General features: G+C 39.6%; 1 protein-coding gene across 1 annotated transcript; it reads right to left on the bottom strand.

Moving 5' to 3' along the window:
- Positions 1-4,134: 4,134 nt before the first annotated feature.
- Positions 4,135-22,616, bottom strand: Smp_128960 (Tata binding protein associated factor (M01 family); the record flags this gene model as incomplete). Its single annotated transcript, XM_018793649.1, has 4 exons — positions 4,135-5,868; positions 7,671-8,129; positions 13,389-14,767; positions 22,610-22,616. The coding sequence occupies 4 exons, from the start codon at positions 22,614-22,616 to the stop codon at positions 4,135-4,137; spliced, it is 3,579 nt and encodes a 1,192-aa protein (XP_018648140.1).
- Between the last annotated feature and the right edge of the window lie 542 nt (positions 22,617-23,158).

Raw genomic sequence — 23,158 nt, 5'->3', positions numbered from 1 at the left:
TTCCTTGGGCACTGCGGTCATGCTCTCAGGTCACTAAGAACACTTTTAACCCAATTTCCTTTTCAGGTACCTCTAGATAAAATGCTTCCACGTTATGGGCAACCGGGAAGTGGTAACCACCCTCATAACTCTCACAACACTCAAGACCGCTATATACATAGTCAATTTCCCCCTTCCATTCCTATTATTCCTCCTACCTCGTCTATCAACTCTAAACTTCCCCCTCAAGTGTCACCACGACCAACGATTCTAGTGCGTGGAATACTGTCCCAGGTCTACTGAAACCTCGCCCCAAACTACACATTGGAGCCTTCAATGTACGTACGCTATGTCAAATCAGCCAGCAGACCACCTTGGCTAAGACCCTAGAATTACGTAACATTGATGTATGCTGTGCCTCTGAAACACGCATACAGGATTCTAGTGTGTTTATTCACTCGAAAGGATAAGGACACACGTCGTTGCCTTTTCGTTATTCCTGCTTACATTCCCACTGACTGCAACCTGTATGAAGTGAAAGATGACTTTTACAGAAAGCTCTCTGAACTTCTTCAAAAAGCTAAATGCTCAGACATAGTACTCGTTGCATGTGACTTTAATGCTCAAGTAGGTAGCTTAAACCAAACAGAAAGACATTTAGGTGGGTATTTTAGTATCCGGGCTCAGCAAACAAATACTGGTGATCGTCTCCTGCGACTGTGCTCAGGCGATCGTTTATTTTTAGCAAGTTTTAATCCTAAGAGAAGAGACATAGTCTAACATGGCGACCCCTTGCACCAAATTAAACATGAACTCTAATGGATCGTATTGCCGCCAGCCATCGTTGGATAGGCTCGATAGAAGATTGTCGCTCGTTCTTGAGTATATGTTTAAACTCTGATCTACTCTCAGTCCAGATGTTTTGAACGATAGGCAGAACACTTCAAGGAGCGGTCCAGTTACTCTACAGCTGCCCACTACTTCCAAACAGCCCGAATAAACTTTGAGATAGGCCCCCCATCCGACTTTGATTAAAGTTCAAAGAGCTATAGTAATCTGAAACGAAAAAGAGCAGATGGTTTAACTCCAGAGGTCTTTAAGGATAGTGGTTTAGTTTTAGCGACTAGGTTGACTAATATTTTAGCTAAAATCTGGGAGTTGGACGTAATTCTATCTGACTGGTCTCAATCACTGATTATCCCAATATATAAGGGGTCAAAATCATCCTGTGATAACCATAGAGGGATTAGTTTGACTAACATAGCATCCAAAATAATAACCTCAATAATTTGCGGACGCTAGACAAAAACTGGTGAACTGCAAACATGACAAAATCCTGCTGGTTTCTGACCTGGTCGTGACTGCATCGACCATATATTCACCACACGTCAGATTCTAAATCACAGGCATGCTCATCGGAGTCAGACAGTGATAGTCTTTCTTGACTTAAAGGCAGCATTTGACTCTGTACAGCGAGAAGTTCTATGGCAGTGTCTGTCATTGAAAGGAGTAACTCAGAAGTACATAAACCTTATGAAGGCTCTCTACTCGAACACTACTAGTAGGATCAGAGCTTATGGCGAACTTGTTGTGTCCTTGTGAAGACATAAGTACAGGTAACTTTCGGGATCTATTAATGGACTATGATTCTATATTTATTCTTATTGTATAACTATTCAGTGATTAGATTTAATCTATATATATTCATCTTATTATAAGCTTCATTTTGACCTATGAATTATTATTATACGAATTACTATTACTAAATTATACTCAGTTAATTGATTACTGTTTCCCATGTTCACAGACACATTTGTCTTGATGTTGTACAAATATTATTTTCTACTTTATGGTGTGATGCGGTCTGTTTGGTATATAAACCGAATATGCTTGAAATAAATGATTCGCATAGCAGAAGCTGCAATTGGTGTTTTTGGACTCAATTGGAAGGGCTAGGCGGACAAGGGACCAATAAGGACTTTAGACTGCTCATACTGGTCGAACGTCATTGACTTGGTACAGTGTTAAGATTAAACAAGTATTCCGACTGGTGGATAAATCACGTGATGAAAAGCCGGAATGATGGTAAATCAGTTGATACGACCAAACCAAAACATGGCATCAGTCACTAATTTCCGGTCTGAGCCATGTTGGTATATGGAGACTACTCGGTTGGGGTCCACGCGACAATCATAACCAATGGTTGGAGATTCTGGGTGACATGGCTGAGAATCGATCACAGTGGCGTAGGTGTATACATTATTTGTCTTTCGTTAAAATTACCTTATGCCTTTTTTTCTACGAACTAATTATTTCTTCTTGTATTATATCCTTATTTGCAATCTTTTTCTATATATTACCACTATTAAAGTAACTGGTTCTATTAATTTGGTGTTTATCTTGTTGTACTAATGGGGTATGGCAACTTGGACCGATGTATATATGTGCCTGGTCCGACTTTGTAGATGACTGAATGACGTTTACGGAAATCGAAAGTTCAGTGCATGAAGGTCATTTACTAATTAATTGATTACAGTTAAAACCTGTTTTCATCTATAATTAAACGAAATCATCTTATACTACTAGTGTGGTATGTGCTACTTATATCGACATAAGCAGTATATGTCGCGAGTCAAGAACAGAATGTCTGGCAGAAGAACACCGAGAAGATCGAGAAAGAAAGAATGGGAACAGAAAGTGCTTGGTACGTAAATGAAGGAACAGTGAAGTTTGAGACAACTGATTGACATTCACAAAGGAACAGTCAAGTTTGAAACACTTGATTGGTATTTTACTAATTGAACATTTGCTGTTTGGTTCTCAGATTCGATTCGATTGTCCCCACTGATGTTCTTGTTCAAAACACTAGTACTCTTACTAGACGCGACCTGCAGACTATATAGTGTGTTCTAGCATCAAGTTAGTTGTTTACGCAGTAAAACAGACACAGGAGAAATATGAATTCACTCAAATGAGGGATAACGAAGACAGGGACTAAGTTTCTTTTTCATATCCAAATACTAGATTTCCAAATTGATATCTCAAGGTATTCATTTATATACGGACTTCTTACTGATGATTAGTTAAATTTAAACAACCTTAGCTTAGACAAATACCGTACTAAACTAATCTATGTTTGGAATTATTAGGCAATAAACGAACGTCATGCTAAATCAATCCATAATCTCATGCTTAATCCCACCCTAAAAGTTATGCACATGTTCTCAAGTAAAATGAAAACAAATAAGCACCATCCCATTATTAAAAAATAAAAAGTTCAATGTATATGTACAGATATTTACAGACTAATGAATGATTAGTTACATCCAGAAGAAAAACAGTGAACAGACACGAAACGAAGATCTCCATTCCAAAAGTTCAATATTCTAAAACGTGGTAAAAGAAGCAAATATAACGTGCTCATATATATATATATATATATCATCCATTTTTGTAGAGAAAAACTATCAAGTAGGATTAAATCACTTGAAGCTAAGGGTAAGTTCTTCATTTCAAGCAATACTGAATTCGGTAAGTCTATATTATTTCTAAACTCCACGAGGATGAAATACGAAACATAACACATTATTTTATGTTTGATGATTGATAAAAACAATCCAGAAAAGATCGCATTCTCAACAGGTAACCTGTAGCCAACATCATTTTCATAAACTAGTCATGCAGTAAGTAAAGACACACAAATTTCTATATGCCAGTATATGTAAATTTTTTCAGAATTTTTGACTAAGTTAGAGTCGTAAGTCTCGGTTTCGACTAAAGTTCACGAAAACTCTCCGTTTCAAAACAGATGGAAATATATGAAGAACATGACAGTTTTTTTGTTTGAGAAGAAAGACTTAAGTCTTACTTTACTGAATTATCGTGAGTCGGATCTATTAATTATCTGAAAAAGCGACAAGTAAACAAGTGAATTATGACGAACATAATATGAGGACATTTACTACGGACAAGAGAATGAATAAATTGAATACACCCCTGAAATTATACACAAAATTTAGGTTCATGGGTGAATAATTTATCAGTCGAATAACATATTTCATACCAAGTTCATGAAAAGAAAATAATCAAGACACAAACAAATTGTTGCACTTATTAAGACCACAAACTCTATAAATCAGTTAACTCACGTTTTTCTTAATCATCTTCATCATCACTTAGACGTTCAGTTCGCCTTTTGAAAGTGTTCGACGAGTCATTCAATTCTGAGAAATTTCCAGTTCTGCTTCGCTTTAGATCAAATTGAGGATTAAATTCTGACACTGCGGGGCGTTGGATTGAATCTCTTTCTAACTTCATAGTATTTGCGTGCAACATCTCACACTCCGAGTAATTATCTTCTAATTCTTCATATTCTGGATGCATTTTCGAAAGAGGAATGCCTCTACCTAAGCATTCAGACTTATATTTGTTCAGTTCATCGGTATACTCTATTTCACTAGCCTTAGAATTGTTTTCAGATATATTAAGTACAGATCTACCTTCCTTGACTCTCACTAAAAGCACACCTTCTGGAAGAGGAAGACAAGTTGGGCGACGATTACCGTAAAGTGTGTAGTAGAGTTCAGCGACTGCACAGCGAAGTCGTGGATCACCGGTGCATCCATAATTCATCAGTGTCCAAAGTCTTTCAACTAATTGAGGAGTATCTAATCGGCTACCCGACTCACCACGTTGGAATGGTGGCATGTGAAGTAATAACTGGACAGCTTCAAAGCGAAGGCGAAAATATGAAGCATCACTGGCGTCTTCTCGTTCTATAATGTTGCTAAAGAGCCAGTCTAATGCCGACTGATCTCGCTCACCTCTGATGTAATCCACAACAGCTTCGATTGCAGCTACTCTGATATCACAGTAAAAGTTTGACAAAGCATATTGGTAGAACAAACTTGGATCTATGGGTAGGAATCCAAGTCGTTGTAGCCGTCTTATAGCTGCTAAACAGACAACGGTTACAGTACCTTTATAACTAATTGTCTCTGATTCCAAGTTTAACAAATGAGAAACTTCTTCGATAACGGTACGGGCTTCAAAAGGTAGTGTCGAGGCAGACATCACTCCACGAACAATAATCGCAGGTGTTAGAGTATCTTTCATTGCCTTTACAAGGTCGGCAACGTAATAACTATCAGAATATGGATTACGCGAGTTATCATTATGCCTTAATAAATCACTAATGAAAATCAAGATATCATGAGGACAGACTTGTTGCACACGCAAAGTTGACAAAGCTTTGACCATAGCTCTTTGGAGAAAATAAAATTGTAAATTAGTGAAATTATTCTGACGAATTAAACCACGAGCTGCAGGTGAACTAAACAACTGCCAAAACATCGGCAACAAACAAGAAGTTACTGTAGCCGAAGCTACTGTAGGGTTGTTACTGAGAGTACTTAGTTCGTTCACAACATGACACAATGTAAAGCATGCTTCCATCCTAACATGATAAAAAATTCTTTCATTTAAAATAATATTACTTAAAACATGACGTGTTTCAGGAGAAGCAAAATCTTTAAGAGCATTTACTGCTTCCAGTTGACCGAGACAATCCCTATCATGAGCTAACATAAGATGCCACATAAAATCTGGTTGGTCAACGTGAATATCATGTATAATAGCTAAGTCTGGATCTATTCGAAGCCAGAGTAAAGGTGATTCTGGATCAATACGAGCTAAATCCATATCAACTTCGTCGCCATTGGCTAACGAAATTTTCTTTTTACGATGTTTTCGACTTTTGGAATGACATGGTAAATCACGAGACATACGGCCTTCTTCTAATTTGAAAGTGTGTATAAACGCTCCATCCAATTCTTGGAGCATAACTGTAATTGGTCCAGTATAATTCAGAGTCCCTCTGGATTGTAGATCCTAAAATTTAATTTAATTTTTAAATGTTTAATCCTTCACAGTGACATGTAATGCAAGTTTCAGTTTTAGTATTGATTAAAAATGAAGGTCGAACAAAATTAATATACATCTTAAATTTGTACTGATAATGAGAAACTTAATATTTAGGATTATTATCACAAACAACTGTAAGTTACCACAAAATATACAATTCGGAACTGTTGGTAAGAGTTGTTCATTTCAAAGTGAATCCAAATAAGTGGTCTCAGCTTAATATTACGTTGGGTCGACAAGTTCAGGTATTGTTTATAATAAACCAATCAGTAAGACTAACAAATTTCTTTATGAGACCCTGAATATGTCACTGATGAAAGTTTCGAAAAAATGATTACACCATATTGGTGAGTTCTGAAATTTTATATAAAAACAAGTAGTGTGAACCATCTGTATCAGAGAGGCTACTTTGAACTTACAAGGGACACTTTCATAGTTAATTCCATAAACTGATCTTAGTTAGACCACTATTGAAATCCTAGAGATACTAAACAGCCGTTTCGTCCTAGTGTGAGACTGCTCGGTGGTGAGCGTCCACGACTCCATATCCGAGAATCGAATCCAGGACTTTCGGTCTCGCATGTGAACGCCGAACCTCTGGACCACTGAACCAGTATCCAATGGTATTAATGTTTAATTTAAATCAATTGGCGATATTGCACAACCCTCATCCATTGCCTGCAGCGGATAACTGTCCCAAAATCGACACAGTTGAGCTCCACTGGTCAAGGCTTTTAATAGATCCCCAGGAGTCGCACCTTGAAGCTAGTCACTAGTGAGTGCATGATTATTATTAGTATAGGAGGGTTTGTGGATAATTTAAAGAATACGTACTTAGCTGAGTCAGTTGCGTAACAGGAACTACATTTCGCTTTCAAGATTGCGCTACGCTTCGCGAAGTTGATAAGTGATATAAGGACCTAATCCGGAGAAAGGGTGATAAAAATGCTATTCTAGTGACAATAAAACATTTTATAAACTACATATCCATTAGACCATAATGCTGCATTCTTTTCTATATAGTTGCTCATTCATAAAAAGGAGCTTGACAATAAGAATGTTGTGCATAATAATTAGTTAATGATAAGGTTAGAATTTTATTATACTTGAAGTTATAGGCGAAAAATAAACCAGAGAAGTAAGCGGAAGTTATGGGTATTTAATTATTAATTAATACCTCTGATTAATTAGTTATTTAGTCAACAGATTCTTTCATTGTAAACATGTTACTACCAAACTGGTTGGATAGTAATCGATTTGACGAGATTCACCAACTAATCCTATATGATTAACTGACTTTCATCTGAGGCCATCATAAAAATCATTTTCGGAATAATGAAAGTTTGTAACATACTAAATTAATTACTATTCATAGCTCGTCAAAAAGACGCTTGGAAGATATACGTCTAACCTAGGTACGATGCAAATACTTTAGGTATAAGGTCAAAGGAATCAGAAGTGAAAAGAAACATTGAATAATTAAAACTCATCACAATCTCTACTAGGATAGATACAAAGAACACCAGCTGATATATTATGGACGGATTCTAATAGAGAAGCTCCAACGTCACGGAATTCGAAGACTAAATGCTCAGATCTGGAGAAGTCAAGAGTCAGAGTTTTTGACAAGTCCAAAACAGACATTAAGTACACTTTTGATTCTATAAATTCGCTGACCAATATCAGTGAAAGTTACATCCACCGTCCATTTATTAAAATGTCTTTAGCGAAACATACAAATTTTATTACACTTTATAAAAAATGATCACCTGTTTTAATTCTAATTCTACAACATTCCGTTTACGATTGAAATGAAACTTAGCAAATATTCTGACATGACCAGCATGACAAGCCCACTGATTTAAGAAATTTCGGATATCTTGACCTGTAACCATAGAAATAATCCTCCGAAACGAAGCTGTAGATAGTAGAATATTGGCTCTATGTTCATCTGACATACAGGGAGGAACTGTGGGATTTTGTTGAGGTAGAGTGTTTGAAGTTACTGAAACAGAATCACCTTCGTTTCTTCCACATCCATTTAATCCGACCGACCGACTGTGATTTTGATCTGTAGAAGAGAGGATTGATTTAGTCGAAAGTCGAGCAAGTACAAGCAGCTTGTTAAGAACTTGAAGTAATACGGGTTGTCCCAATCGCAATTCCAGCATACGAATCACTAAGTGAGATTTTTTCTTATAGGCTGATAAATAGTCCGGTGATATCAGCTATTAAAAGGCAATCAAGAGCGAAATTAAGATAAAGATAGTATCGATTTACCTTTAGTGATTTGCATTACCTAGTTCTGATAGTCTTATGTAACAAACCACTATAAATACTAATAAGCTGTCCTATCCACGCGATTCAAGAAGGATATATCTGAAAACAACTGTAAAAAGACGTTACCAAAAGTATAGGTTGTTTAACTAGAATCATGAGAAAAGATATCACAGGTAAGAGTGATATTAAACCGAATATTTTGAAAGTAATTGGGGAATTGAGTTTTGTCTGGCAATATCGTTGTAATAGGTCATGAGAAGAAGCGAAACGAATGAAATTTACACGGAAAGGACCTGAGGACGTTCCTATAGTTGCGACAGACAAATAAGCAGGAGTAAGGAATTCAGGTGGCAGATTACAATTATAGTACGGAAAGTTATTAGGGATCGGAAAAAGGCCGTAACCTGAAAAGTGGTGTAAAACATGGTCATCATTATCCGACCTGAGATAAAGAAGTCTGAAATATTCATTTAAAAAACTTTCCTCTGAGTTTAGACGGCCAACTTGCACATGCATGAATAATTTCCAGTAGTTTGCTAAAATACAGAATATGAATCTCCAAGATACACCAAACATCAGTCGTCAGATATTCTGGAGTTACACACAAGTCTATGTATCATCTTATCTGGACCACTGTTCAAACGTTAGAGGTGGCGAATTTAAACGGTACATATAATTTCAATATAAATATTCCAGATTTTGCATTTGAAGAAGGATTTTAAAGAATGGCCAGTCAGAAACTTAATAAAACATAGACAGGGAAAAATTGGTGTCCAGTTAAAATCATTGTAAGGAAAGGCATAATCCATATGAGTATAAAATAGAATAAAGTTGTCATTCGGTACGACGCAATGTAAAACCTGGCACGTATGTATATCGGTTCAAGTTGTCATATATCGGTTAACATAAACAGACAAAGTCGTTAGACCACATCGCACAGTAGTAGAAGTAGTAACACTATCACGATAATCACCCAAACCCCAACCAAGTATTCTACATCTATTAACATGAGCTAATACAATTGACAATGACTTCGTGGACTGGAACCACATCTTGGTTTGGCCGTCCCTAGTTTTTTACGACTTATTCTTACACTACACAACATCGCTCGTCGGTGTAGGAGGTGGATGGGGATCGGTAACACGCATCCAAGTCACTTCCGTCAATGAAGATTGAAAAACCCACTAGTCGATTTGCTACCTTTACCTAGTACCCTATCCTGTCTCTAACGTAAGTATTGCTTACTAGGTGGTCCCAAAATACACAGGCAATGATTCGAAGACAACTATAACCGAATACTAGAAGCATACAAATATCCTTTATTTTTAAACGCCACGCTCTGCACCCATGAAGTAGAGCAGAGAGGACTGTTGCGCATTTATCATTTATTATTTGAACACATAAATATTGGTACAAGGGGGTACTAGATATATATGCGCCGCACAAATATCATTTGATTTGTGTGAGGGCTATGATACTGCCCAAGTGCCCAAACTGTTGCGCAACAAACTTTACCTTAGATGGTAAACGGATATCACGCCTACGCGGCAAAGGACGTAGGATGGAAAAGCTAATCGAGCCTTTTGAATCCATGCCTAGATTTCATCAGACACCAGCCTATCAAGACTGATGAGACTACTAAGATAAGCGAGGCGATCGATACGCTTAACCAATTCACTTCTAATTACTTATACACGGGCTGGCGCAGGCCAGTTCGGAAACAACATCTTAAATTAAAAGGGAGAGAAACGCATCCCAAACACACTAGGATTGCTGTTCAAGAAGATCAGAAGACTGTGGATTTCGTGTCTTTATCAAACGGCAGTGTCATCTACGTAAGTGTACCTCTTAGTAAGAAATAAACCCCCACAATTTCAAGCGACGCAAGCGTCATTTTTAAAAGAATTTCAATAACGAAGTTAGGTAAAAATAGTGAAAGAGGACTACCCTGACGAAGACCATATGAAGTAGTCAATTCCGACGACAGTTCACCATAAGCTGTGACTCGACCAGTAGTGTTCGAGTAGACAGTTTGTACAAGGTTAATGCAACTCTGATACGCCTTTCAATGACAGACAATGCCACACAACACCACAACCAACGGAGTCGAACGCTGTCTTAACTTCAAGGAATACCACTACTATCGGACGCCGAGAAGTATGTTTATGTTACAGAACCTGTCGGAGGGTGAATATTTGATCTATACATCCACACCTAAGTTTGAAACCAACATGCTATTTTCAGGTTTGCTTTTTACGAGCTTAATTTAGAAGTCGAGTTAATATTGAAGCTAATACAATAGTTACTACATTAGTCAAACTGATTTCTCTGTGATTTTCACAAGAGAATTTTTGTCCTCTCTTATAGACAGGGACGATCAGTGATCGAGACCATTCAGACAGGATGATAATCGCTTCCCGAATTCTAGATACGATCACAATTAATTTCGAGTTTTTACTGTCCGTTTAGTCGGACAGCACAAGTGTGGGTGTGACCCCGTACGAAAACCACGTGCTTCGGTTTGAGCACTCTGGTAGTATTACAGCCATTCCACAAACTAAATGACTTACGTGACGCATATACATTTGGTGCCCTCTTGTACCAATCTTTACATGTTTAAATAAATACTATTGGAATGTAGTCCAACGGAGACTATTCTGCTTTTGAATTCAATGCTATACATACATCAGAGACACCACGTGAAGTAGCAGTGAGGTTTCCAGATACTCAAAGGGTAAATCATGCCGCTTATATATATTGACAACGTCAGGTCAAATGAATGATTGTACATGGATCCTCTATGCGCGTCTTTGAGACGCAGCATACATCGATGTAGCGAGGCTCTGGAGTGCCAGCTAAAAAAGTCTGTTGTCCTATCTGACACATGGTTCGAATATTGGGAGCTCCAACACGTAGTCTAAAGTGTAGTTTCTGGAGACCAGAAATAACATTTCGTGAACTCATTGGTGGCGCGTGAGAGAAATATAAATGAGAAGGGTTAGTCGTGGGAATAGGAGGATTATTAGAAGGTGAAGGAGGGAGGACAGCTGACAGAGGCATTCCAAGTGAGGACCAGAGTCAGACAAGGCTGCCTACTTTCCCCCTTCTTTTCCCTTCTGGTGGTTGACTGGATTATGAACACCTCGACATCTGATATGAAGCACGAAACAAAATGGACATGTTGGGTGCAATTAGACGATTTAGACTTCGCACATGACCTAGATCTTCTAACCCATACACATCAACAAAGGCAGGTCTAGACAAACAGTGTAGAAGCAGCCTCTGTATCAGTAGGCCTCAACATACACAAGGGAAATCGCAAGATCCTAAAATACAATACGGTGAATGAACACCAACCCAATCACACTTGATGGAGAAACTCTGGAAGATGTAGAAACATTCATGTACCTGAGAAGCATCATTTATAAACAAGGAGGATCGGATGCAGACGTAAAAGTTAAGGATTGGCAAAGCAAGGATAGCATTCCTACAGTTGAAGAACATTTGGAACTCTAAACAACTCTCAACCAACATCAAAGTCAGAATCTTCAACACGAACGTCAGGACAGTTCTAATGTACGGAGCTGAAACTTGGAGAACTAACATAACCATCATCAAAAAGGTACAAGTATTTATAAACAATTGTCTGCATAAAATACCCGATGTTGGTTGGCCCGATACCATCAGAAACAGACTACTGTGGGAGAGAACAAACCATCTTCCCGCTGAAGAAGAAATTAGGAAAAGACACCGGAAGTGGGTAGGATACACATTTAAGAAATAATCATACTGAATCATGAAGCAAGCTCTAACTTGAAATCCGGAAGGAAAGCGGAAAAGAGGAAGATCAAAGAACACACTGTATCGAGTACTGGAACGAGACATCAAAAGGTTGAATAGCAACTGGGAAGAACTGGAAAGGATGGCCAAGGACAGAGTTGGATGGAGAATGCTGGTGGGAGACCTGTGCTCCTATATGAGGGGTAACAGGCCTAAGTAAGTAAGAGGGAGGGGTTTGACACTAAACAAGGTGATCTCGGGTGCTGATAGAGGTATAAGGGCGGTTGTCACTTCCCGGCTTCCCACACTGTGGAAAGAGTTTACTTCTTGTTGGAGCTGAAGAAGAATCTGAATTAGTGTTGATCTTAGCGACCACTAAGCCCAAGGGACAACTGCTTGAAGCCGTTTACAAACAGCCTTTTTGGTCTTATAATTCCCAAACCCTACTGCCTGGCATGGTAGGATTTAAAGAAACATGGTCTAGACAACACCTAAGCCCGACCACCACGTCAAGGTGGTAGCTACTGTCAGAATAGAAAGGGTAACATGAAACAAATTTACTTATAGTAAAGTAACTACGGTTGAAAAATGCCATGATTGGAGTGCAACATGAGTAGTTTATTAACTTCATTTAAAATTATCATTAACTGCGTAAGGATAGTGATACTGTACACTCATCCAAACCCGCGTAGGGGTTTTCTTGTGGAGTCTTCCACCCCCGAATTTTTAATCCACAGTCTTAACCACGGATCAATTAACATACTATGGCTGAGTATCTATTTTGAGGGAGAATAATACTAGACTTAAATAAGAGAAATAAAAACTCTTTATATAATACTCAGACTGTAAACGTTTTTTGACAACACTTAAGCGTGTACATTACGGAATATTTTTTAAATGAGATTGAACATACACTGGTATATGTTAATATCTAATCAACCGAAAGTATGTTTATGAAACTGAAATAATGAACTCAATTTAGCATACATGAAAAAAATTTACAAACCATCATTTATTTTAGATTGTTTTAATTAAATATATCAAACACTCCATCAAGGAAGAACTCAACAGATACTAATCTAACTACCAAAATTAAATGTCCCTGAAGTCAGTTAATCTCAGAGTCAAAAAGCAATACTATCTTTGGGAGTTACGGTATTTTAACCGATAAACAAAGTTACTACGCTTGTATAAACACATGGGGATCTTAAAATCTAAAGTAGTGCTATTAGCTTGTCTTTTCTTGAGGGCAAGAACAGACGCTCTGGGAATTTTGTTTAAGTGTTTTATACACTATACTTCGAGACTAAAGTATCTAACGTAAGTAGAAGGCTGATAATTTCTGTATTTACATACGGAACAATCAAAACAAGAAATACTAAGATATCATAACAATGAAAAATCAAACGTAAAGTTCCATTACTTACATGGGATGAGCTCAAATCGAAATAGGTTAACTTCGAAGTCAATTTTGATGGATCGAGTACAATCCCATATCTCATATTCTCAAACTCTGTTACGAAGTGCATCTCATCAAGAACAATTTTACGATACTCGTTGTTTCCAAAGACGCGTTTTTGGTACAGACCAGATAAGTATCCTGCCAGGCCGTATGTAAGCCAAGCATCACACCACGTCTCCATGATAAGGAAACATCCGAAGAATTGATGGGCCACAGCTAATGATAATACTTTGCGTGTTTCAATCGCTTGGTCAATAACTCTTGGTGAGTGCAGTAGGTCAAGAGAAAGAATAATCAAAGAAGCGAATGACTGAAACTTTGAAAAAGCACAATCTACAAATACACATTTTATCGTGGAAAATGGATACTGTGATGCCAGTATAGACTCGTAATATTCGATCATTTCAGAGAGAGGGGATATTGTGTATTGTAAAAGGGTTAATAGTCCATTCGGACAGAAGTGTGTTGCTCCGTTGGAGAGCCGTGGGTCGGGAAAAATCTCAAAAGCCCCAACAGCCAATCCAATACAAGGGGCTGGTACTGGTTGGGAGACATAAAAGTGGTAGGTCTTGTGTGTTAAATCCTCAGTGTAGTATGGAGCATCTATTAACTCTCCAGGGGCAACAGCAACTAAATCTTCGAACACTGTCACCTCAATTTTCCAGGTACATGGTTCAGAGCAATCGATACAAGGAAACCATAAACGAGAACAGTTAGGTGTAAAAGCTGTGAATGCATGTACTCCGCGTTCACTTAACGACCCTTCTCCATCAGGAACAACAAAATAAAATCCAGACTTGGGTTTATTAAGCGAAAATTCTATGGTTATTATAAAAGGAAATTTTTGAGAAATTAACGGCCAGAAATCTGAAGGCAATCGAACTGTTACTTCACCTGCATCTTCATCCGGATCGGTAGACGTTACAACGGAGGTATATCGGCGTTCAAAGCTGTCCAAAGTTCTCAATTTAATATCACGTTCACAAATTTCTAAGGTGGGATCAGTATATAGGATAGGGAGATCAGTTGGTGATGGTGTTAATTTGGTCTTGGAAATACCCCAACCTGAAGTCCGCCCTTTTCGGTCACTTTCGAACTCTGCAGACTCATTATCAGCTGCTTCTAATAAAATGCGATGAATACGACACTGACGACAATTTATGTGAATACGTCTCAAGGTTGATGTGATGGGCCATATCACTAACTGAGTAAAACCTACGACCAAACGTTGCTCGAAGTCAATGTGGGTGATACACAACGTCTGGTGTGCAAGCCGATACTGTCGTTTGGAAATTGGTTGTGTAGGCGAACCTGGACTTGTGTTAAAAAGATTCCAAGGCTCATCTGAAATTAGGCATTATTAAATTATTTAACTGAGAAATAAAAGCATGAAGAATATTTCGGTCACTTAATTAGTATATATTAATTAATCTAGAACACAATATAAATGATAAATTAGCCACGCAGTAGCAAAACCCCATGACAAGCAGACGCTTTGTATGTACAGCAGCGTCCTTAACCCAAAGAAATCAGCACAAAATGTAAAAAGACCTGGACTGAAGAATAAATATAAAATGAAAAGCATTTTCAGAGAACAAAGTCGATTCCTACTGGTCTTTTGTGATTCATCAGGAGCTAATAATCTAAGTGATATTACCTGACCTGACTATCAACAGTATTCAAGCATGTAATGAAACATTAATTTACGTAGTTGTCTGATAACCAGTTTAATTTCAGTATCCATACCCGTAATCAGGAAAATTTGCCATCCAAAATAAACATCCTAGTCTCATACATGAGTGATGGTGTGTTTACAGACAAACCGTTGAGTCTCTTTGGTACCAATCAGTTGACATTAATAGGTTCGTATAACCAACTTCAGAGTTGGAATCAAAAATAATATAATATGTCAGCAGAAAACACGATCAAAAGCAGCTATAGATCTCTTAATGTTGTCTACGACACCCAGTCGACGTTAACTGGTAGAAACATAGATAAGAATTGAGTTGTTGCTACCTTGACGTGGTGGTCGGGCTTGCCTATCGTGATCAACCAATCGAGCTATAGTGGCTGGAACAATCGTTCCTCAAGGTTTTATCATGCCAGACAGGTCGGTTAAAGAGCGGTAAGACTAAAAGCAGCAAACCCAAGGTCCGAAGGCGAAGTCGTACTGCTCACTGTACAGAGGTGTGACAGCAGTAAGGTCTTACCTTCAGACAACCAGCATAACAGCGATGCTGCCTTCCCACAAAGAGGGGTGGGGTTAGAAAAGGTCGACCCTTAAAATGCACACCTCGCCTTATCCCATGGATATCCGTCTCCGGCGGTAAGGTCCCAACAAGTATGGAGCTGCCTCCACATGCCCTGGTATGGCTGAGAGTGGGGAGAGTCCGCCCTCCCTCTCGAAATGCTCTCACATGGCCACGCGTATATAGCCTCTGCCACGGAAGTCCTACTCACTGCCTTCTCGTGGCGAGGGTGTTGTTCACGAAATTGAGAGGACGAAAAGAGAATGTCCGGCGCTTTAACCGGGTTGGTGGACAAGGCGAGTACACCTAGGGGAGTTGGAAAACCCTGATTCCAAACCAATGGTGCACATGGGCTCCAGTATCCTGAGGGAACAAATGGCGTACGAATCAATCGTTGATCACAGGCTACCATGGGACTGCATCTCCTTACGATGCTCCACTGCCTTGTGGGTTAGCCCTTAAGGTCAAAGGCTCGGGGTGTGGCCCCCTAAGAAAACCACCTGCTTCGGTCTGGGCACCCGGGCAGTATCACAGCCCTCACACAAATCAAATGAGATTTGTGCGGCGCATATGTATCTGGTGCTTCCTTGTACCAATATTTATGAGTTTAAATAAATAAATAAGTAGTACGGAGCTAACACAAAAAGGTCGTGTGACCAACTTCAAGCAGTTGTCCCTTGGGCACTGCGGTCACGCTCTCAGGTCACTAAGACCACTTCTAACCCAATTTCTTTTTTAGGTACCTCTAGAAGAACCTTTCCACGGTGTGGGCAACCGGGAAGTGATAACTGCCCTCATACCTCTAACAGCACCCAAGACCACTGTATTCATAATCTAACAGCAACACGTATTTTCGTTTAGATATAACGGATTACAAGAGATTCAATTTGTGACTGTTATTTTAGAGGACGAAATTAGAAAGCCCAGGTATTTTGATGATATTGAAAAACAATGCGTCTTTGTTGTTTACCGACGAAAACGCTTTTCAGTGACAAGATATTCACATACTTTAAATCCCGTACTGATCTCAATAAGACAACTATTGAAAACCAGAAAGCACCAGATAGGTTTTGCGTCCTAATATGGGACTTCTAAGCAGTGAGTACCAACGACCCAATCAGAGACTGAAACAGGTACATTCGATCACACGCGCCAGGCCCTACAGACCGCTGAGAAGTTAATCAATTGTGTCTAGCCTCATTGCATTCGCGGAATTACGCGGCCATTTTCCATTGTTTGAGATGGATAACTGTCTCACGCCAGATTTTGTCGAACACTAGTTAGACCAAATATTTTTTGTTTAATCGCAAATGTGGTCGTGAATCCGCGCTACTGAGGAGTCCTGGACTAGGAAAATCGGCTTTCTATTAATTCCTAGCTTTCAACAGTAGTTTAACTAGGATTTGTTTGTGATGTAGATGGTTAAAATATGGCAACCTCCACAAAACTGCGACGCTAAAAGTTAGGTACTTATTATGTTTTGTCGCACTAGACATGTAATTTGCCGGATACGAACTAATATTCTCGGCTTTGAGTCACACTGTACGGGTAAGTGGAACTACTCACTTCCCTAAAACGAAGTAGACAGATAGGAGTTTGTACTCACTTTAAACAGTAAGCCACTATTGCAAAGTGAAGTTTCAAGTTATTGGCATATAAGTGTGAGTGCAGAGAAATTCCTCAAGTCATTAAAATGTGCCATTTTGAAAAGACCAAAACAAATTCTTGAACCTCATGAGTGCTAGCGGAAATTAGAAACATCATTTGCTTAGAAGATTTGGTAAAGCCACAGACACAAGTTCAAGTTACTATGCATGCAGGGCTGGTATTGAGAATATCTAGATTCACAGTGTCCTGTAATCAGTTTCAGTTTGGAAGGGACAGGAGGCTTGATGGCCTGTGTTAGTCCTGGCAATGATGGTCTCTCAGCTGATCCAACTTTCTTTTGAAGGAGTCGACGGATGGAGCCTCAACCACGTGCTGAGGTAATGAATTCCACTCGTTGATTATTCGATGGGAAAGTCGGTAGTCAGCTGACAAGTAATTCGTTCTGGGTTTGTGAACTTTTTTGGAGTGTCCTCGTAGATTTTCTGTTTTGGAAGACAAGAAAAATGAGGGCATATCAGGTGCAAATTTGTCATTAAGCAATTTGAGAACTGTAATCAAGTCGCCTCTGATTCTTCTATATGACAGCGGGAATAGGTTTAGCTTGGTCAGTCTAGTACCATACGGGAGCTTCGCTATTCCGGGAATCAGCCTAGTTGCTGTTCTCTGAACCCTTTCCAAGAGTTCACTGTCTTTTTTTAGGCAGGGGCTAGCTGCTTGTATGCAGTACTCAAGTTTAGGGCGTACGAACACTGTATACAAAGTCAGAAACGTTTTAGCGTCGAGATGCCTAAAAGCCCTGCGTATGGACCATAAAGTCCTAAAACCTTTGGCGGCTATTGCACGGCAGTGTGCAGTAGTTTTTAAGTCTTGACTAACGATGACGCCTAAGTCATTGTGTGCCTGAACAATAGGTAACTCAGTGTTATTCATCGTGTATGTATCTGTACCCTGGTGGCCAATATGCATCACAATACACTTGGAAGTGTTTATCGGCAATTGCCAGGTTTGGGACCATTCAGATGATCTCTCCAGGTCGTTTTGAAGTTCTAAGCTATCGCCCTTGCTTTGTATCACTCTCCATATCTTGACATCGTCAGCATAGAGTAAGACCGATGACGATAGTAGACGAGGGAGGTCATTTACGTACAGGAGGAATAACACTGGCCCCAAAACTGTACCCTGGGGGACTCCACTAAGCACAGTTTCCCAGTTAGACAACTTGGAGTTCACCCTTACTCTTTGTTGACGCCCAACTAGGAAGTCTTTTATCCACATCAATAGATTGCCTCCAATCCCGACATTCCTTAGCTTATATAACAGCCGGTTATGTGGAACTTTGTCAAAAGCTTTGCTGAAATCGATGTAAGCTACATCTATAGGTAACTTTTGGTCCTTAAGAGCGCACCAGCTTTCACGAGCGACTAATAAGTTTGTGAGACAAGAGTAACCTGTTCTAAAACCATGCTGCTTTTCGGAGAGGATCCGGTTTTCATCGAGATACTTTAACAGCTCCTTCCGAATAATCTTTTCTAAGATTTTAACAACCACACTAGTTAGGCTAATTGGTAGGTAATTCTCAGGCTTATGTTTTGTACCTGTTTTGAAGACTGGACTTACTATGGTGTTCTTCCAGTCTTTTGGTAGACGACCCTGGGTTACGGGTAGATTAAAACATACACTTAAAGGGTTCGCAACAAAGTTAGCTAATTCCTTTAGTAACCTAGGATGCAGTTCATTGGGTCCAGTGGATTTACCTATGTCAAGCTTAACTAGCAGACCAAAGACATCGAGTTCTTTAATGGTTACGCTGTCCAGTGCTTGTGTGGGGGGATTTTCATGGACTGGTGAGAAGGGTGTTTCTATGGTGTATGCATTGCTAAAGTATTTAGAGAATACTTGAGCTTTGCCAAAGTCGTCCTACACTAGTGATGAGGCAGTACTGCCTCCCCATAATAATGAAGGAACATTTCTTCTTCTTTTTGTCCTTTGGTTTATATACGAATACAAGCGTTTAGGGCATTCTATGGATTCCCTTACGATTTTCTCTTCGTACAGCTTTCTGGCCTTACGGAGGGTCGAGGCACAGGTATTTCGAGCCTTTTGATACTGAGATTTCGCCTCGTCAGTCCCCAGTAACCTAAATCTGTCCCACATTTTCCTTCTTTTACGGAGAAGGATGCGAACCTCCCTACTGAACCACGGTGGGCAGTTTCTCGGTCTCTTAGGTGTAGTCCAAGGGATGTGGGGGGTGGTAACTTTTAAGTATAAATTCCGGAATACGTCCCAAGCCGTTTCGATTGATGACTCTGGGTCTATTTTCCAATCTACTGATGATGCTGATTTCATGATGTCTGGTATGTTGGCTTTCCAGACGTTAGGTCTGGATTGAGCTGAGGCGTGCTCGTGATCGACAGTTATATGGAAGTCAAAGGTTAAAACTGCATGATCACTTTTGTCTAGGGGTGGCATGTAATCCAGGTTTGCAACGTCATCCTCATAATGAGTCAATATAAGATCTAGTAGGGATGACGCAGAATCCGGGTCGTACCTAGTTGCTTCCTTCACGTGTTGCACTAGGGCACATGTGATTACCGCATCAACCAGTTCCTGTTCGAAGGAATTTGCTGACGATTCGGTCCGCAGGTTTCTCCAGTCCACCATGGGTGCATTAAAGTCCCCTAGGATTAGACATCGATCACTTCGTGATAAAGTGTTGAGACTGCTTAGCAGGACCTCGTTTACCTCACAGCTTGGACTGCGATAGATCAAACTAAGCAGCAACTCTTGTCCCCTGCATTTCAGGCGGCAGCTAACTAATTCATACGTCCCACTCTCATGGGATACACTGTCGATAATGGTGAATGGAATAGCATTCCTAATGAATAGAGCTACTCCCCCTACTTTACGCATTTGTATTCTATCGGCCCTTACTAATGTAAAACCCTCGAAATCAAGTTCCCTACTATCTATAGACGGCGTCAGCCATGTTTCTGTGACTGCGATTATGTCTGGCCTAGTTGAGTCAATCTGTACACCTAGTTCCGGTAGCTTATTTAGTAAGCTCCGGGCATTGGTATAACAGATCCGAAGCCTATTTAAGTGGCCTCGTGCTTCACCCAGAGTGGCTTCGGCATCATCCTCTGTCGAAGCCTCACAACCCGAAAATTTACAATTTTCAGGTCTTTTTCGCCAGCGTCTAATCTGAGCTGTAGTTCTTTTTCGGCTTCCCGTCTTTTAACACGGTCCGCCAACGGTAAGTCCTTACGGAGAAAGCCTCCTGAACCCTTTAATTTGTGTCCATTTTCCAAGATTAAGTCGCGTTTGTTTGGGGATTTGAAAACGACTTTGAGTAGTCTAGACTGATTAGGCTTCAGATGCGCCAGGTTTCCTAGTCTATACACCTTTAGCAAGGTGACTCCGGTGATGTTTTGGGGCATAACTTGGTTGAGTAATTGTTTTATCAACACAATGTCATGCTCAAAACGAGCTTTCGGTTCTGAGCTGTCACTCTCCTTGACTCTAAGGAAAATGACTGATCTGTCGCTGTGATCAGACTTCGGCTTGTCGACCCTTTTGGTGGGGGTAGGATTCCCTTCTACGTCATTTTGCCGTTCTTTCCTTACGACCCGTACCCAATCGTCGACGTTTTTTGGAGTAGTAACCACAGTCGCGTCAGGCGTACTGTGGGATTCCGGAAGGTTCAGAACGACTTGGGAGGTTGGGTCATCTTTCGCGCTGGAAACCGATCGAGCCTTGCGATTTTGGGTTCCGGAAGTTCCCTTCTGGGTACCATTTTTGATACGAGGGACAGAAGAGACTTTTTTCTCGAGTTTCTGGTTGTGACAGACCTCTTTGGAGGCTGTTCTTCCTCCTTTGGACGGTGTGGGTCAGCATTTTTTGGACTCACTTGGGCCTGCCATATGTCAATCTGCGTGTCGACAGATCGAGTTCTGGCCAAAATTATTTGTGTTTATCAAGGGATACACTGAAAATGTGAACGTAAATGGGTGAAAATTATTTGTTTGGACATGGTTACTCTTGAATATATATATATATATATATATATATATATCACGATGTGAACAACAAACACGCATGCTATAAGACTAGTAAACCTGCCCACAATCACCGACAAATTCTGTGGGTTTTCGTTGTCTCGTTCGAACAATTCGACCCACAATCCCGCTAGATAAGAAATGAAATTCTGGATGAAGACTTTATTGATCGTCCCTTTTCAGCTGACTGCAAAAAAACCCGATACAATATACCCAAAACTTAATAGCGCACTAGTCTTAAAAGAATGACAAAGTAGAAACTTGAGATACACTACAAACTTATCGAAATTTTTGAGGGTAAAAAAGCTGAATTTATGTGCAGTAGACAGTCGGTTTGCAAAACAAGCAATAAAACGAAACTTTATTTAAACTATCGTGTTGGTGTGTAAGAAATTATGCTCTCTTTAGATGAGGCTCAATGGAAAAGTAAGAGACTTTTGAAAAATTCATATTAACTACCGATATTCATAACATAATCTAGGGCTATATACAAAATCTGATGCTTCAAAAATAAACAGAAACAAACGCACTCATTTGAAGATCCGCACATGGGATTCAACACCCAATCACTGTACCTAAGTGGTCCATATAATAATTTTGATGAGCTGTGTTAATCCACAAGTATTATATTTCATTGTTCTTCTTATCTCAACTGTTCGTTAAGAAAGATGATACCAGTTGTCCAACTTTGGTTTTTCAGTTGCTATCTACAAGATGTAGGAACGAAAATTCGACTTAAATTTATTCTCTAACTTATTTTGGAGATTTCACTCTTGCGAGTCACATCACATCTCAGATCTGGAAGCGAGATTGCCTTTAAATTCTCTTACTTAGTAAAGCGACCGAACATGTGTCACAATATTTCATGAGCAGACAGAGGACCTCAAAGATTTTATAGGGTCACTGAATATCGAACAGATCATTGATCCCTGTCAAGGTCAAGGATAGTCAACGCGCACAAATCAATCGTACGCCATGGACTAGCCCACGCACCAGTGGTTGTTCTTTCACTTTTGTACTTCCGTGGTTGTACCTTAACTAATATATTCTTGTAATAACGTCCTTTGTGTTGTAGTCTCCATAGCGTCCATTATCCTTTGATGCGTCGATGGTTCAAACCACGTAAGGGCCGGTCGCGAGGTGTGACTTCAGCGTTAGTTGGTTCGTCACCACTCTTCTAACTCTAGTAGGCCCCCAATCATTTCGACATAGATCATCAACGTAGATGATTCTACAATTTTTTCATGAAAAAGTAAATCATAAAATCCATTCACCTGTCATACCAGCATGCCGCTAACCGAAGATCAGGCAGAGCTAGGCGACAGAGCTTGTTCTTGTCTAAAGTTTCGTACGTGTACTCTGTTTGGAGGTAGTAACGTATGTAGTTTATTAAATTCATGGCTTCAGTCAGCTATCAGCTACAATGTAGGACCAGGCACATATACGCACCGGTTGAAGTTACCATTATTGAGTGTGCCTGTATAATATTTTTGCTTTATATTTCTCACGTAAACTTGCGTTACAAGACATAGATAATGCCTACTTGTAGTCTGGGAAAGACGTAAAAGGTTGTTTATAATAAATCTTCGATATTTTGAAGGTGGTAGAAAAGTTATAAACGTAAATCAAAGTTTTGCAGACTTACATGGGATCTCCTCATCTCAAAGGCTGTGAGTGAATGTGTATCTTGTGTGTCAATGGGGATTTACACACGGATATCACGAATAACTTGCTCACAAAAGTTTACTGTATCATCTATTTAGTCCAGTTCTCTAACAATCTGGTGGTGACTAAAGTTTTGTCTTAATTTCCGACTGCTGAGA

The sequence above is a fragment of the Schistosoma mansoni genome, chromosome 1 (assembly GCF_000237925.1).
Source record: "Schistosoma mansoni strain Puerto Rico chromosome 1, complete genome".
Classification (NCBI taxonomy): domain Eukaryota; kingdom Metazoa; phylum Platyhelminthes; class Trematoda; order Strigeidida; family Schistosomatidae; genus Schistosoma; species Schistosoma mansoni.
This window is presented reverse-complemented; position numbering and strand designations above follow the sequence as displayed.